This window comes from Atractosteus spatula, chromosome 17 (genome assembly GCF_055471065.1).
Source record: "Atractosteus spatula isolate fAtrSpa1 chromosome 17, fAtrSpa1.hap1, whole genome shotgun sequence".
Lineage (NCBI taxonomy): Eukaryota > Metazoa > Chordata > Actinopteri > Semionotiformes > Lepisosteidae > Atractosteus > Atractosteus spatula.
Window position 1 is genome coordinate 7,928,903 of NC_142722.1, and position 17,438 is coordinate 7,946,340.

Here is a 17,438-nt window from a genome sequence, read left to right on the forward strand (position 1 = left end):
TGCCGGTCGCGGTAGGGCAAAGCGCACGTCAATCCAGCAGGGCCCGGCGGCCGGTCTCTTCCCAGCGCTTGCACGTTTGCGTGGCGTGGCCCCTTTTCGGTCTAGAAATGTCTGCAGAAACCGCGGGGTGCCAACAGCGGAAAGCAGTGACGGCGGGTGATTAGAGAGACGCTTTACTCGAGCGCAACACCAAATGAGCGATGTCACAAGCGCAAATCACAGCCTCCTCCCGGATGATGTCATGTTTGCAACGGCACAACGTTTTAAGTCAGGAGGGGGTGTTTCAGAATTACGCGAATTCCTATGAAAGATGCTATAATCGTATCGAACAATAGCAAAAATAAGGCTTCACGCCATCTGAGGGTTTGCTTACTGTTACAGAAGGCAGAATGTGGCTTCAGTGACACACATGTTAAGCGCCAAGTCCCGGTGTATTGAAAACAAAGTGAAATGCACAATAACACATTGTTACAATAAAAACATATTTTGAAAAAACACAAAAGAACAGGTGCGGTGCTTTGATTTCACGCTGGGCTCTTCGTTTCCTGTGACGACGTCCTTCTCCAGGACCAGGTAGCGCAGCCGTGACAGTTCCCCACGCGTGTCTGTGCCTTTAATTTAAAACCGACGGGGTGTGGCTTCACAAAAAAACTACTGTATCCGGAAAAATCGGATGGCAAGCCCCAAAAAGGTAAGGGAGAGACCTGTATCCGGAAAAGTTCACGTGCTGACCACTGAAGTTGCGGGTTTGTAGTAAAACCTGCAACTAAGTTTGAGGTAACTGGGGAGGTGTAATTGGAATTATGATGGTGCCGCTGACAAAGTAATATGTTTTTATTTAGCTGCTCACGCCTAGCAGGTTGTTTACAGGTGTTGAAGTTGCGGATTACTGCTGTCCTATTGTTGATCGCTGACTGCGGGCCAGGGTGGGATCTACAAGGAAATAAAACTTGCTGAAACAGGTGGCAAGCATGAGCGAGCTAGCCTCCGCCGGTATTTTCGGTGTTCTGTTGATTTACACAACAGGTGAGCTCGATTTAGGAATTTTATTTCAAATCTATGATTTATATATTTACCCATTTGTTTTGTTTTCGTTTCTGTATTTTATTCCGTTGTGTTAGAGGGTACATTTTATAGTCGCATTAACGTTAACCTCCGAATTATTCCACACGTAGTTGGTATTAGTATTTTAATCAAATGTTACGGGTTTTTTTGCAATGTAGTGGACGTTGAGAGAGGGAGTTGTGAACAGACACACCTAAGATATGAACCAGGTGTACAAGTACGTGACGGCTAAAAAACCAGGTGGAAGCCGGAGAAAGCCTCCGTCCGCAGGACGCGACAATAAGAGTAAGAGGAGGTTCCTCTGGACCTAGTCATAGTCCCGTGAACTGTGAAAGCAGGGACATGCATCGCGTAGCTGAGTGCAAAAACATCGGTGCGCGAACAGGTGTGAACCAGACACTGACCAACCAGACAGGTTTCGCTTTTCTTCGTATGCAGTGTCAATGAGCCATCGCAAGGGGGTCCTATCTTTTGGAGCGCAAGCCATGTTTTTAAACCAAATTTCCTATTTTCACTCGTCGTGCAAATATTCCTTCCATTACGGTGCGGCTGGTTATACCATAGATGTACAGTATAGTCGTTATGTTTTAACGTTTGGAAATGCATGCCAGGGGTTACCAAAAGCTGGCGTGTCGCACGAAGAGTCCGGGGGGTGCCAGTGGCACGAAACGTTTACAAATAGTGTGACAGGCTGTGCTCCCGCCGCCAACAGGGAGAAATAGAGACAGAGATGCACTTTGTGCCGCGAGAAGTACTCTGGGATCAAACATTCTTCTCTAAAATAACTCATCTAATCCCAGAATCCCTACTCCTGCCAGAATTAGATTAGCTTCCGATTCTACTGGGGGAGGTAAATCAACAGAGCTTGCGGTCCAGTGTGTGTTCCCCTGTCACAGCCTGAGGAACAGTCTCCCAGTAACGTTTTACGTGATGTCTGCAAACGTCTAATAGTATGGTTGTACTCTAAATGTCAGTGAATGTTGTGTTAATTGTATCTGCTTTGGCAACACTAATTCATTGGTCATGCCCATAAAGCTCTTTGAATCTTAACTGAATCTTAAAGAGTCACTTTACTTTCAGGATTTTTGTGTACAGTTAGGGGTACCTTAACTGTCCAGTACTGTGCCTGCTAATGGATTTATCTTCATGTTTGTTTGTTTTTTACAGTTGTGACTGATGCAGTTAATATAGAGGAAAGAAAAGCAACACTAGGAGAAACTGTAGTCCTTCCTTGTACTGATGCTGCACCGAATAGAACATCGTTTATCACACAGTGGGTCAAGGATGGAACAATCATTCCAGACTCAAATTCCTCATTTGTTCAAGGCTCCACTATCCACTTTTCCATATTAAATAACAGTAGCCTGCAGATCACAGGCTTGAATGTGTCAGATGGAGGAAACTACTTCTGTAATATTACACCATCTACTTCCACGGAGGAGAATCAAACGCACATTAAACTGCTGATTTTTGGTAAGATATGTTTAGCCTTCTAATTTTTTCATATAATCTGTAAACACTTTTCTGAACCTCTTAATTGTTATTATGATTTTGGTTTCAAATAGAAATCCTGAAACACCCTTAGAAAGAAAATATGACAGCCATTTTGCCCATATTGCTTGTCCATTTGTTTTGGAAAGTGAATCTAAAATTGTGTCCAGCCATTCATCTAAGAGTTAAGGTATTAAGAGGAGCTGTTCCAGACACCCACAGCTTATTGTGTAAAGTAGTATACCCTGTTCAGCCATGTAAATGAATTCTTTTTATAGTTTCCAAGTGTGACCCCTTGTTTTGCTATGGAGTCTGAAATACTTATATGTGTTGTCCCTATCTGTACCCCTTAGGAATTTGTATACCTGACCCAAGTCTCTTGTCAATCTCCTTTCTTCTAGACTGAAAAGACACTGATTTGTGTTATCCTGTTAATTGTGCTGCAGACTTAAATGATATAGTAAGATGTGGAACAACGTCAGCCATTGTCAATATAGGTGTGGAATAAGTACATTTTATTTAGAAAGTAGTCTGTTTAACGAGACCACAGTTTTTTTTTATGAACAAAGAATATTATTTTCTTTGGGTGCAGTGGAAAAAGCATTCTTTTAACATGATAATTTCACATGAAATCAATCTATTTGGTTAGCCAGAACAGTTACCTTTGGTCTGTGTAAACAGAAGTACAGTAGCTGCACTGTGGTCATCTGAGTGTCAAAGTCAAAGAGTGTCATCTCAGCCATCTACTACTTCTCAAACATTCACATTTTTTCCAACAGCCTGTATTAAAAAAAAAAACTAGATGAGATCACAGAAGGCAAGGATTTGTGTGGTGTCAGGCTAGTCCCCAGTGAATGAGAGAACAAGCCCAGGCTTGTCTTGTGTTGTTGCTGGTGGTCCAGATTATGAACTAGAAGAGCAAATGTGTCACCAACATTCCCAATGCAACAGTCCTTATCAAGAGCAACTCTACCATCCCTTTATCAGTTCAGGCCAGTCCTTTCCAATCTGAGATCTGACCTGGATTTTAGATGATTCGGTATCAAGAGATAATGGCCTCGCCTCAGGGAGTGGTACCTCAATGTTGTTAGAAATGTTCCATATTTCTGGATTATAACAGATCGACAACATCAAATTAACCAGGAAATCCAGTTTCTGGGATGTCAGTGACCCTATACCACTGCTGGTTTTCTTTAGGCACTTTATTTAATATAATTGGGGTGTTGATGTTCAGAGGATGGGTCATAAACCTGTTCACTGTCATCAAACACAGGAGTTTTTCTTTCAGGATCATTTGATATTTTTTGTTTTATGTATCAAAAATCAAAAGCTTTACATGAGAACAGATAAAGATGTATTTTTATAGCACACTGGGTTGAAGACTCTTTAAAAACTGCTTCAGTAGTTTTTTGCATCACAAGGTAACATGCTTTGTACTTTCGTATTTAGGTGCTCCCGCTAAGCACCCTGAGTGTCTTTCTCAGATGGGAAATGTTTCCATGCAGCTCCTTCTGCGCTGTATTTGGAATGGAGTGTACCCTCTTCCCACACTGCACTGGACAGAGAGGTCAAGGAGTCTGGGAGACCGCGAGCCTGTTCTCAATGTCTCCCAAACAGGAGAAAGCCTGGAGGTGAAGCTTAACAGATCACAGCTACGTGACGGTCAAGAGCTCAGATGCACTGGGCATCACCCAGCGCTGGAACCCAAAGACTATAGATCCTGCTCTGTGACACTGAGTAAGCCTTTTTCCCTTACCCATTAATGTCCAGCAATGCATAAAAGTCTATGTGAGAGGCACAAAATCACTACCAGTTTGTGAAACACGATAGAACGGTGTTTGTGTGTGTTCTCCATCTGCAGTTTGATGGTACACTATGGGTAGATTATGCAGCCAGTAAGACACACTTTTTAATGTGTATATAAGGTCTCAGCAGATCTGCTGATATTTTATGTTTTAAATTCAGTGTAGAAACTGAAAAAAAAGTGCCATATTGCTTTCAAGGAATATCCTCTTATGTGAAAAGGAAGTTTTTTCAACAAAGCTGTTCCATGTGTGCTTTTCAGAAGCTCCATATCCACAAGGGGACCCACTTGTCACTGCTTTTGCTGGGAAGAATGTGGTGTTAAAATGCACAGAAACCGAATCTATACCACCTGCTAACACCACATGGCTCAAGACAATCAGACAAGAAAAAATAATCCCGAGCTCCAAGTACATCATTTCTCAAGATGGGCCTGTTTTTACCCTCACTATCGTTAACTGTTCCAAAGAGGAGGACGAAGGTGTTTACTTTTGCAGAAGTGAGAACCCCATAAGCGTTCAGGAATTAGAAGTGTACCTAACCATAAAGTGTGAGTTGAATTTGTGTTGCTTGTCTTCTTTTTTTTTTAAATTAATGGTTTTATTCCTGACCTCATGTACAGAAAATAGCCTTTTCTGATTATTATTCATCATTGGTAAAAAAGAAAGGTGTTTAATTTCACAATTAGTCGCCGAACATTTCTAGTAAACCCTCAATTCAAAAGGGTAAGACATTGATCCACCCCAATTCATAACAAGCACCTTTGAAAGATGTTTTAAGAATGTTGCAGTGATACTGACAAAGACTGATACTTAAAAACAGTGGAGATACATGTAGATAAACCTTTACTAAAATGCTGTGGAACCAGTTTTCTCTCTTCCAAGTCATGAAAATCTCTGTAGAGTGCTATATTTTGTAGATTATCACCTAAATCCTTGCCACCTAACTCAACAGTTCCTCTCGGGTCCTGGAGAGTAACAGTCCATTTTGTTTTACAGATCTTAAATCTCCTGAATTAAAGATTAGGAATATTTGCAAGTTATTGATAATATACTCATTTATCTGAGAAAACTCTGGTCTTTTAGGACTAAAGGACATTGTGTTTTTTATTCAAAAGGATTTCTAAATTATTGAACAAATTGCCTGTTTAATGGATCTCAGGTTGGTTGTCTTTAGATACTTGTGATTTAATTTTCTGCCCATAAAGTCTATGGAATTGGAGTTCTTCAAGACCAGGACTAGAGACTCCTACTTTAACTCTTTTAGAAATTGCAGCAGTCTCCCTCACAGTTAATTTTGCTTAGCAAGCCAAGCAACTTCTCAGAAAAGTTGGGAAATATGTGTGTATGCAGTTTAAAAACAATTGTGCTTAATTTAATAACAGTCTTATAAACTTGCATAGGACTTGCTGTATGGCATGGACCCAAACTGTAATAACTATACAAACTAGTATACAAACTACTAGTAGTTTACTAGCATACAAACCTGGGGTGGTGCGGTGGCTCTGTGGTTAAGGATCTGCGCCTGTGGCTGGAATCCTGCTCTGTTGGGCCCCTGAGCAAGGCCCTTAACCCCAACTACTCCAGGGACACCTTATAACTGGCTGACCCTGAGCTCTAAGCCCAAGCTTCTCTCCCTGTTGTGTGTCTCATGGAAAGCGAGTCGGGGTATGCGAAAAGACAATTTCCTAACACAAGAAATTTTGGCCAATAAAGTGATCTTACCTTCATCTGCAAGTTAGAGCACATGTTCAGGGGACTTGTGGGTTTAAAGCTCCCCCTTTCTTCTCTAGGTTAGCTGAAGAATTAATTTAGGAAGCTTGCCACATTGCATCTGATGCAGTGGGTTTTTGTTTTCCAGCTTCTGCATCAAATGCTGGGGGGGTGATTGGTACATTTATTGCCGTCCTGATTGTTGCAGCAGGGATTGTTGTTGGTGTCATAGCATATTCTAATCGGGACAGAATATGCCTTGGTAAGACAATTTGTATTTGCATTTTGCTGTATTTGTAATTGTTAGCCTTAATTTAGGGTTTACTGTAGGTTGCTTTTATCATGTCCTCATTTTGTTCTTCCACTCTACACTATAAAGTTTCACTTAGATTAATCATTAGAGGTTATTAATCTTTTTGAAAGTTCAGTATGTGGCCTCTGATGAAAGGTCTCAGATAAACTAGTGTTGAGTATGCAGCTGTTTCAAGTGAAAATATTACTCATTAAAAATATTTAAGTACATTGAAAATAAGTCCAGTGCTAAGATTTGTAGTATAAAAAACATACATTATTATAAAAAACATACCTCAAACTGAGTAACTTCTTCAAAATGTTTTTTTGTTTTCAGAGAATTATTAAATGTATTTACTGTATACAGTATAGTATATAATAGTTAATAGAAAATAAGAAATATAGAGAAAATAAATTTACAAGAGGGCATGGTTAATATTTTAGTTATTTTAGAAGACATACTTTTAACTTTATGTTTTCCTTCTCAGATTAAAAAGGTAAATTGGTGAAGATATAAGTAACATTCATATTGATCTCCTTTCTTTATTTTGTAGGACACAGCTTTGGGTAAGTATTGAATTACCAGATTGAATAGCTAAACCTTCTATGTCATGTGGAACTGTTGATCCAACAGTGTGAGTGTTTAATTGGGAATTTCCCATCATTCTTAATATCGGGATTTCCCTTGGCAAAGATTACTGTTGGGTAATAGTATAAGCAACAGGGAAAGTTTTAACTACTTATAAATTAATCGTATTTTTAATATTTGTGGCTACATTCAAAAAACACCTACAGAGACCTGATGTATCTTGTTGTTTGCATGTAAATTACAAAAATGTTTTTTTAATAAATGTTTTGGTAATTGTTATCACAATGTTCCTATTGATGTTGATTTTTACCCTTTTGTATTTCCTCAAAAGTGTTACCTTAATTAGCTTAGACGCAGATACAAAGCTTTTCTTTTTAAAAATAAAAAGCCGAACTTTGACAACACAATGAAAGAGGCCTTCCATGTCTGGTAATCCATCACTGATAGTGCCTGGCTACACTTATCACGAACGGGTGATTACAAAGTAGAGAAAGGCGTTTGGTCCATCTAGCTTGTTTGGTAGTTACTAGCAAATTGATTCAAGTATCTCATCCAGCCATTTTCTGAAAGAAACCATGGTACCAGCTTCAATTGCATGGCTGGGTAACTTGTCCCGGGCTTGTGTAACCCATGCAGCTTGATGTTCACGATTGCAGGAATGAGGAGAGGAGTGATGTGTTAAATCTTGTGGACTCGGATGAGGAGGAGCTCTTCAACGACTCTGCCACAAGGATCACAGCAGTGGCTAATGGACATGCCACGTCACTAGTGCAAATCCATCATAACTCTCCTGGTAAGTCTTGTTGATTGCTGCATTGACACTGTCTGTGGAAGGTTTTATTAGGTTGAAGGTGAAATCCTAAGAAGCGGTCTCACATATACAGTATGCTGTTTCAGACATTTTATTCTTCATTGGTTCTGCTGCAGTACATCATGAAAACTCCTGAAACTTGCATTTTCAGGTGACATAGAAGACCTCAAGAGCACTGACTCAGAGAGAGGAGAAGAGAACACACCCACATCTGAGGAAGGACAGGCGACATTATAGCTTTCGAGGCACGGAGAGAAAGAGATGTTTTTATTGTTGTTTCCTTATAGAATCAGCCAGTTGTATACCTGGTTTTCACTACCTTCTTGAAATGTCAGAAAAATCTCAGAGATGACTCCATTCAAACTCAACATGACGTACAAATAATATAATATTTTCTGAAAAAAAATGTGTGTATAAATAACCACATACTGTAGTAATGTCTGGGTCATTCAGCTGAAAATTATCATTGATCATGAAAATTTGTATTATTGTTCATGTCATCTAAGCCCACTATGTTAAATACGTTTTACTTGTCATGAACAGGCTGCTACTGTATATTCGACTAGTAAGTGGAACACGGTGCTTTTGTTCAGCACTTCATACTGTAAGTCTACCTTTTAGTTTTGTGTCTCCTCAAATTCTGTTGGCTTTGCAAGAAATTGAAATAGTCTTAAAAGCTTTTGTTTCATATGAAAATGTATGTAATTATTACAATTAAGATGTTTTATACCACATACAGTATCAGAAGGCTGTTGGGTTGATTGGACACTTTTTCTGATCTACAAAGCCCTATGTGTCCTCAGTTGAATTCAAGTGAAGCCTTTGGTTCAAGCAGTTAGAACAAGGTCTCTGTGGCAGTGCTATCTCAGCGGTCTAAAGTGAATTTATAAAGGAATAAAACAAACTTTTAAACAACATTATGTATATATAAATATGTATGTATTATTTCAATAGAAATACTTATGGTTTAGACTTCTAAATACAAATGCACTTTTTAATAATGGTTTCCATGTTTTTTTACTGTAAAAATATTTTTGTTTTAAAAGTCAGCATTGATTTTCAGAATGTGGAAAAATACAAACACCTTTTTATCTTTTAACCTGTAAATGCACCAAATGCCTTAGAAATTAAGGGAACCTTTTTTAAAAAACGTTATGCCTCTAGATGAAAAAACTTTATACAGTATATGAGGTAAAACAGTTAGCATTTGTATTAAGATTATTTTTGTGGGAAATGGTTTGTCTAGGTTTTTAATCCATTGTGTAACCTGTCACGTTTTTGTGGGTTTACAGTTATTGTGAAGGTGAAATAAAAAGTCGTGTTTTCATTTTTTTAAAACATTGCAATCAGTTTTGACTCTTTGATATTTTATCCGGGCACAAATTACAATAAACAATATATACATATAAAATCAGAATAATATTTTTATTAGTTCCATTATTTAAAGGTGCACACAAGGAGGTTTACGTGGTTGATAATGTGGATCTTTGAAATCTAAGGAAAAATGATAAAAGCATGAGAAAGAGTTTACTTTAGAGATAGTTAACATTTACAATATCTTCATTTGTCGTAAAATGCATGAGTTTTTTTTTTCCACGCCACATCGAAACAGTATATTCTATAAGAGCAACTCATATGCAATATCATGTAGTGCATTTGACCTAATGAATTGCCAACCTATTTGATTAAAAGGGTGGAATACTGTCTGTTAGTCCGAGCACATATGAATTTGCTCAAAAAACGAACCTAGTTTAAATGTAACTAATGTACGGATCTCATTATTTTATTTAAAAAAAAGAGTACAACCATAAAATTACCAGTCACAAAATCCAGTGTTAACGTATACACAAATAATTCAGTATCCTATATGGTCGGCGTGGTCTCTATGACTACAGTTAATGAAAGGCGAGAACACGTGTGCAGGTCAGGTGATTAAACAGGAAATAGTTTGGTTTTCATTTCGAAATCCTTATGAATAATACTTTGGGGGTAGGAGAAGACATAGGGGACAGTATATGAATGGGGGCTGAGTTGAACGATCTAACGAAATCCTGTTTGTGTTTTTGAAGATGTTTTTCGTCACGTAAATCGCAGGAATTTTAAAAAAACAGGGTCGCCTGCTCCAAACCTCCATGGAGCATAAAAAAATAACTAGGAAGTGAAAGCTATCATAGCCTATGACTGATTGTGAAAGTCGAGGACGCAGGTGATTTGTAAATGAAGAGAATTTGATTCTTGCTGATTTATTAGCAGAGGTTAAAGACGCGCTGATCAGTCATAAAAGAAACAGAGCAAATGGAACTCAACCCATCTGATTTAAAACCGAAGGGAGGTAAGACGTCTAACCTGTAAGTCATGTACATATTAAAATTAAATCGACGAAAAGCAAATTCCTTCGATTGTCGGTGACTTTTGTACGACGTTTCCGTGCAAATAGATTTATTCTTTTGTGGATACGTGATAAAATACAATTCAAGCAATAATTTGTGTCTTAAACGAAGTACTTTACTAGGTAACGTCTTCTTGAGATTCTCTAGAAATAAGATGGCCTATTTCGTGTGCTGAATTTTAAACCATGTGATGATTTTTGTCGGTGACAGTATTATAATTAATAACGTGAATGAGCGTTTCCGAATTTTAATATGTATCAGTATATTCGTCATGCTGGGATTTGGCTTATTCGGTTTAAAGTAGACATTTTATCATAACCTAAAAATAATCTAAAATCGTATGACGGACTAATTGGGGAGAAGAATGAAGAATCTCACTATTGGTCACACTTTTCCTGTTAGATGGGTTAATATCGACCTTCGAAAAGAATCCCAGTTATTGGTATACATGATGTTTTAAAAAGAGACGAAGCTATTTATTGTCTACTATTACATTTACTTTTCAAACGCACGGAAGGACTACACCAAATACCGACTCTATCTTTAAAGTTATCTTTTAAGTAAATACCATCTGTCGGGTTTTTGATCCACGGAAAAGCTTACTTTTGCTGGATTAAGAACCTTTTCATTCTCAAAATGACAATTGTTGCTGCCACTATTGCACAGAATACCGGCTATATTGCACAATATGCCGACTTCTTGCTTGTTAAAAAAGTTAGATCTTAACTTCTTTGTGTTTGAACATTTTAGACACTGAGGTGAAGTATTTCGAATACCTGACAGTTATACAAATCTGCTGCTTTTACAGAGTATAATTTTAAGATAGTAATTCTCAAACTGGCCGGTTACTGCGCAAACTGAACTATTCTACCGACGCAATAACTATGTTATATAAATGCACGTTTTCTTAAACATGAATCGGTGTTATCAAACTAAAATAAATCTGTAAATCTGAAACAAAGCTTTCAGTAATAAAGTAGAGCAACTGTATCAGTTGCTAAGTACCTAACACATTGTTCCACCCTTATTCCTGTGTAGGTGTTATAACAGAAAAAAATCAATATAATAGAAAAAAAATAGAAGAAATTGCACAAATATTGCATTGGAAGTCTGAATATGCATAGTATGGAGTTTTCATTTCTTTGTTGGCTACATGGAACCAGCTTAACAGGTCCAGACGAGCTTACACACGCTCGACATCAAAGGCAGCGTCCTGTATGTATTTATAATACATATGCAGCCAGATGTGAAGCTGTTGTATTATAGATATGTAGCACACTTTCTTGACAGTGGTGGTGGAACAAACCTACCAAAGGTGAGAAAACCATTGTCTTTTGTAATTAACTCATTTCTGTACTGGTGCAATCCTGTTCCTCTCAATAGAGACTGCCACGTTGATTGGTGAACTGAAACCAGTTCACCCTCAACTCCTGGATGGAAGAGCAGGTTGTGAGACCTGGAGTGTGGAATTCTCCCCAGATGGCTCTTACTTTGCTTGGTCACTGGGCCATGGAATCGTGAAGCTTCTTCTCTGGCCAATAGAACAGATCTCTGATGTGGGGTATGTGTTTGTAAAGTGCTGTCACAACAACCAGCCATTTTCTAGCTGCTCATTCCAAAACAAGGTCCCAGGGAAGCCAAAAGCCTATCCCAACAGGCAACAGCTGTAAGGTTTCAACACCTTGGATGAGATTCATGTCCTGTTCATTACAGGGCACACACGGACACAGACACACTCACAGCAAGGCCAGGTAAACTATAGTATGTCTTTGGATTGTGGGAGGAAACCAGAGCAGAGAGAACATACATACTCCATGCAGAAGGACACCAGGTCCAAAATTGAACCAAGTGTCCCAGCACTGCAAGATAGCAATGATAACCACTGCACCTCTGTGCCTGCTGTTGCCACAACATCTGGAATGAATTTTAAAAAGTATTAGGTTTCCAAGTTTTTAAATGGAGACGCTTTCTTGTCTAGAAGTAGTTTTAAAGTTTGAAAACTCTTCAGAAATTTCCAAGAGCTAATAATTGGATTGTTGTATTCCCCCCCCCCCCCCTTTTAACAACACAGGCTTCAGAGGAGTACAGCTTGCAAAAACCACATCTGTAATGCAGCCAGGAAGAGCCATGTTAAGAAAGAGAAGACTTTAGACTGTGGACAGACTGTGTGGAGTTTGGCATTTGGACCACGCTTATCGAAACAAGCAGAAAATCAGAGAGATGATTCGAAGGCTGGACCATCTAGTGGTCTGTCATCAAGCTTGCTCCTTGCCACAGGTCTTAATAATGGAATTATTAAGGTCTGGGAGGTTAAAACAGGTAACACAACAAGAACCATATTAGATCTTAAAGACAATTAATGTGAAAACATCTTAGGTCTTGCATCTAAGCCCCTGAAAAGTGCATGAGTAAATCTGACAATTAAGTGAAGTGATTCTTAGTCCAAAATCTCAGTTAAGGCCCATCCCATGAAACCGATGTAAAGATTAACAAAGCTTATCAATGAATCAGGGCAGTTATAGTATGTTAAGGAACAAGTAATAGGTTTATTCCATGCTGGAAAAAAGAAGAAAGAAAACACAATATTACAGCCGTGGAGCCTTCTTCAGGTGTCACCAGCTACCCACCTGAACTGTTATAGTATGTTGTCTGATAATGTAAAACAGTTCAGTGCAACAGCATGAAAACATTTTTTAGATTGATGTCATTCTTATCTAGTCCTGGAGAAGCTTATAAAATTTGCTGTATTCAGCTAATTTTGAAAACTGCATTGTAAAAAAGTATTGTGAAAACTGTGCACCATGGAGCAATGAATCATCCTACACCGTTTTCCTTGAAAGAAATCTCCATGTCCACTAAAGACTGCAAGGCCAGCCTCATTGGAACAAGGATAGAAACCTGTTGTATGTCCACAGGAATGTATTCTAGTGGTCCATTTGTGTGCTAAATTTCATAGCTCCATTCTCTTGGTTTGGTGATAGTTTGGTGATAGCTGGTGAAGACTTCTAACTATATACACAACCAGCTGTTACAAATGCAGTGTGATTTATGCTGTTCGTAATTATACTCTGTTTTTTATCAAGGTCACCTTCTTTTTAACCTAACTGAACACCGGGATGTGGTGAGAGATTTGACCTTTGCTCCCAACGGAGGCTTGATTCTTGTTTCTGGTTCTCGAGATAAGACACTGCGCATCTGGGACTTAACCAAAGACCGTATGTCAATATGTTTTCATTCACTAATGGAATATTTGTCTTGGACTGTTCCTGTCATGGGATTTTCAGAGTCGTAACGCCGACGCCCAACAATGTTAATTTTGTAGTGTTGCTTTGTTCTAAGCCTTCTTTAAGCTTTGAAAACCTTAAACAACGAGAGGGGATTTGGTTTCTGTCAGTAGCACAGCTCGTTTCAGTTAAATCATGTGGCTTGAGGAAAATTTCTCGTTCACAGCCAGAGAGAAAGAGGCATTTCTTCCATGCACTTCATCTAAGCTACTTAGCACCCAAAATATTGTAAATCAGGTGCTAGAGTGGAATTTTTACATCTACTCCAAAACAAGTGCTAATTGCTCCACTTGAAAAGTTAGAGCAACATGATATCCAATTGGGCACTAGAGGAAACGCATTGATTTTACCTGGGGAGTGATTAGTTAGGGCTACCCTTGCGAGAGTACTGCACTCAGATTTAATACATATTATAATCTACTGTATGCGATTAATTGATTTGGAGTTTAGAGCATCTGGGAAATGTCAGTTTTCACAGTTGCCTCCCTTCCTACAGGTAAAAAGGCACATGTGCTGACTGGCCATGGGAATTGGGTGTATAGCTGTTGCATCTCACCTGACTGCAGTATAGTTGCTTCTGTTTGTGGACACAACCAAGTGAGTGATTACCATCCTTTTTGAACGTTTTTATTCAAAGATATAATTTTTTTAAAATTCCCAAAGATTCTTGGAAATAGCATTTTTGACAAACGTTTTTTACAACAATCAGCAAAAAAAATATTTATTTTCAGGGCAAGGTATATGGTTAGTTTTCTTTAATGGTGTCTTATTTCATCTACGTTAACCTTTTAGACTTTAAAGTTTTGCTTCCTGAATTAATAAAAGCCTGTTCTGGCTTTTCCCACAAGGTATACTTATGGAGCCTGCGATCATACACCTTCATCCGATACCTGGAGGGCAAGCACTGTCTCATTTCATGTGACTTCTCACCAGACGGAGCTCTGCTGATTACAGCCGCCTTCTCCAAGGAGTTAATACTGTGGGATCCCTACACTGGGGAGGCACTGAGGAAGCTGAGGTAAAAACTCCTCTTTCAACTAAGGACTTTTGTCTTTAAATGTCTCTTAAATATGAAACATTCTGTTTTAAATAGGAAAATCATTGTTAATTGTTTAAAACATGAGAGGTGGGCAGTACTTCCACTAATGTATTTTATTCCCTTTATTTACTGTGTCAAAAGTGGATGTAATACTGTAAATGTATATATGCTGCAGTGCAAAAGACTGCAAATAGGGGATATTGTATGTATTAAATGAATATAAAAAATTTAATCAAGCCTCATTTAACCTTTTTTATAAATTTATTACATCTTCTCTGGGTGAGAAGAAACAAACTTTTCATTTAGCAATCTTTAAGTCACATTGATCAGAATCTTCAAAATTAGATCACAGTAATTTAAAGTAAATCATACATGAGCAGCCAATATGAAGTATTGTGGGAAGGCAATCCAATCAAATTGAATTGACTCACTGTCAGGTATTCTTTAAACAACCAGGTGACTTTTACATACTATAATATGCAGGTCTTTCAGGACCAACTGTTAGCTTAAAATAAAATATTTTTTTCACTAATAGATGGCCATGGACTTGCTATTGCTACTTGCAGAGACATCAGAGACCTTTGAATTGTGTGTATATTATTTTACGTAATACTTATCTTCATTTGCTTGCTCAATAAGCTCAGCCTCTTCTTTATCATCTGACTTGAAAGTGTTGGTAATACCATAGCGCTTTGCTGTTTGATGATTTTCAAACAAAATGTATGTGAATGTCTGTACATGAGTCCTTTAATTCAGCTTCAAGAAAAACTAAAGGCAACACTGAGCAAGTTGAAAGTGGAAGAGGTTTTCAAGCTACCCAAAATACTTCCATCTTCCCTATATGTGTCTCAGTCTTAATTTAACACTTGACATTGTTAGATAACCAAAGGGTAATAGAAGAAAAAAAAGCTTAATCCAGTTTGTGAACATGGGAGGAAAAGTAAAGAAATGGAAGCAGCATTGTTGTCATTTTTTTTCCAGTCATTGCTTCTCTCCAGAGTATTTTCCTCCTCCTCCTGACGTAACGATGAGAGCTGTGCGCTTCTCACCTGAAGGCTTGTACTTTGCCTCAGTTGCTGAGGACAGGTGAGGAATTAAGTGTCTGAGGTAAATTCAGTCCAGAAACAAAACAAGCGAAAAGTAATTGAAAGTAAATAAAGTCTTACCACATTTGCCAAAGTGCACCTGAAAATATTGGTAGTGCTGTAATGGCATTTGGCAGAAAAGCATTACATGATGGAAATCAAACCCTGAACTAAAAAAGCAGCTTCTGGTGGACCTCCCTATATTTCCAAAACATGACTCATGACCATTCCATGTTGTTTTTTTCCCAGTTAAATTCATTTATGGTATATCCATTGGAATTTTCTCCCAAATGCCTAAAACTGTGAAGTGTCAGATGCTGGTAACAGTGTAAATAGGAAGTAAGATCCTTAAATCTTATTTACTTAAAGTAAACAATTATTTAATTTTTTTTTTTATTTGAAAACTGCAGTTGCTTTTCAACACTGGCGTCATGGTTAATACAAGAATTCCCTCATTTGTGACCTACACACTAGCAATTTGGGTGTTTTAATTGTCTTCCAGGGCTGTGCGGATCTGGGCTCTGGGAATTGACAGTCCAGTAATGGAAAACTGTTACACTGGCGTCCATGTTTCCAATGGGCTGTGCTGCGCATTCCACCCACAAGGTGGCGTTGTCGCAACAGGGTAAATCATACAACTCATGAGTTAACCCCAGTGAAATGCCGAGTGTCACTAGCGAGTCTGATGGGTATGGGGACATGTAATAACCTGTCATCTAAATACAGCTGACAGGCTGAGCAGGGGAGCTTGACCAATGTGTTCTGTTTGCAGGACAAGAGATGGTTATGTTCAGTTCTGGAGCACACCAAGGATTGTGCCAAGCCTTCGCCACCTGAGTCGCGTATCCCTTCGGCATTCTGTGTCAACGTACCAGGTGATGGCTCTTCCCATTCCCAACAAAATGAAGGACTTCCTCACCTACAGAACCCTGGCAAGGTGCCATGAAAGAAGTGAACTGCATCACTTGCAGGATGTTGTATCCTTGAATTAATGGGACTGGGTTTCTTTTGAATTAAAAAATTGAGATATTTCTGACGTCCAGTCGATTATGTAATTTTAGATTATATTTTGAGAGATTTATTAATTTAACTTTACATTATTTTTTTATGAACTAATATATGCCAAATCTCATTTTCATTTTTCTTGGTCAATCAGGAGATTTTCTTTCATAAGAAAGTTCTGATAGGTTGGGCAATACTCCAGATAGGCATCTCAAAAATGGTTTTTAAAGCCTAGACCATCTAAATCCACTGAAAAGGCATAAGTGATAAGCATTAAAAGCGAACAAACATTGGTTTTAATTGAGTAATTTAACACAAATCTTTATATGCTAAAAGTGCTTAATTGTTTTATGCAAGTTCAGATATTAACCATTTTTGCCTTTGATATGAGTAACTTAAGCTGAAAACAGAAAACACTATTTAAATTTTGGTTTTGCTCAATGTTATTCAGTCAGACATTAAAGTCAGTTCTATTATAATAAAACAGGGTTGTTTTCAAGCCTTTATTTTCAAAGGTTGTGCTACTTTATTTTTTTGTAATTTATGGTATTCATATGTATATGATTTTATAAATGTATATATCTCAATTGCTCTACTTTCATTCTGTAGTGCTTAGATTTTAACTAATAATTCTTAATGTGTGAGTTTACATTTCTAAAGTCAAGCATACTTGTTATTGCACATCTGTGACTAGGAAGACTCTTATTGTGCAAATATAATGCTGTCTCTTGTAGTAAATGTAACTTTTCTTGAGTCTAATCACGTTGTAATTATTGTTTTTTTTACAGTATCAAGATTTATTGTAGATGTTTAAAATTATACTTTTAATGGTGACTAAAATTAAAGGTTTCCCCCGTTTAAGAATAACTTTGTATT

General features: G+C 38.0%; 2 protein-coding genes across 2 annotated transcripts; both read left to right on the top strand.

Annotated features, from left to right (window-relative positions):
- Positions 1 to 685: 685 nt before the first annotated feature.
- vsig10 (V-set and immunoglobulin domain containing 10) lies at positions 686 to 9,100 on the top strand. The gene is made up of 8 exons (XM_088936139.1): positions 686 to 1,026; positions 2,233 to 2,538; positions 4,006 to 4,293; positions 4,622 to 4,909; positions 6,220 to 6,333; positions 6,917 to 6,929; positions 7,608 to 7,744; positions 7,914 to 9,100. The coding sequence occupies exons 1-8, from the start codon at positions 972 to 974 to the stop codon at positions 7,997 to 7,999; spliced, it is 1,287 nt and encodes a 428-aa protein (XP_088792265.1). The 5' UTR covers positions 686 to 971; the 3' UTR covers positions 8,000 to 9,100.
- A 566-nt stretch (positions 9,101 to 9,666) lies between these two features.
- Positions 9,667 to 17,423, top strand: wsb2 (WD repeat and SOCS box containing 2). The gene is made up of 9 exons (XM_088935890.1): positions 9,667 to 10,094; positions 11,536 to 11,713; positions 12,224 to 12,471; positions 13,236 to 13,367; positions 13,933 to 14,033; positions 14,285 to 14,454; positions 15,457 to 15,561; positions 16,063 to 16,185; positions 16,333 to 17,423. Exons 1-9 carry the CDS (start codon positions 10,058 to 10,060, stop codon positions 16,550 to 16,552), a joined length of 1,314 nt encoding a protein of 437 aa, XP_088792016.1. The 5' UTR covers positions 9,667 to 10,057; the 3' UTR covers positions 16,553 to 17,423.
- Positions 17,424 to 17,438: the final 15 nt, after the last annotated feature.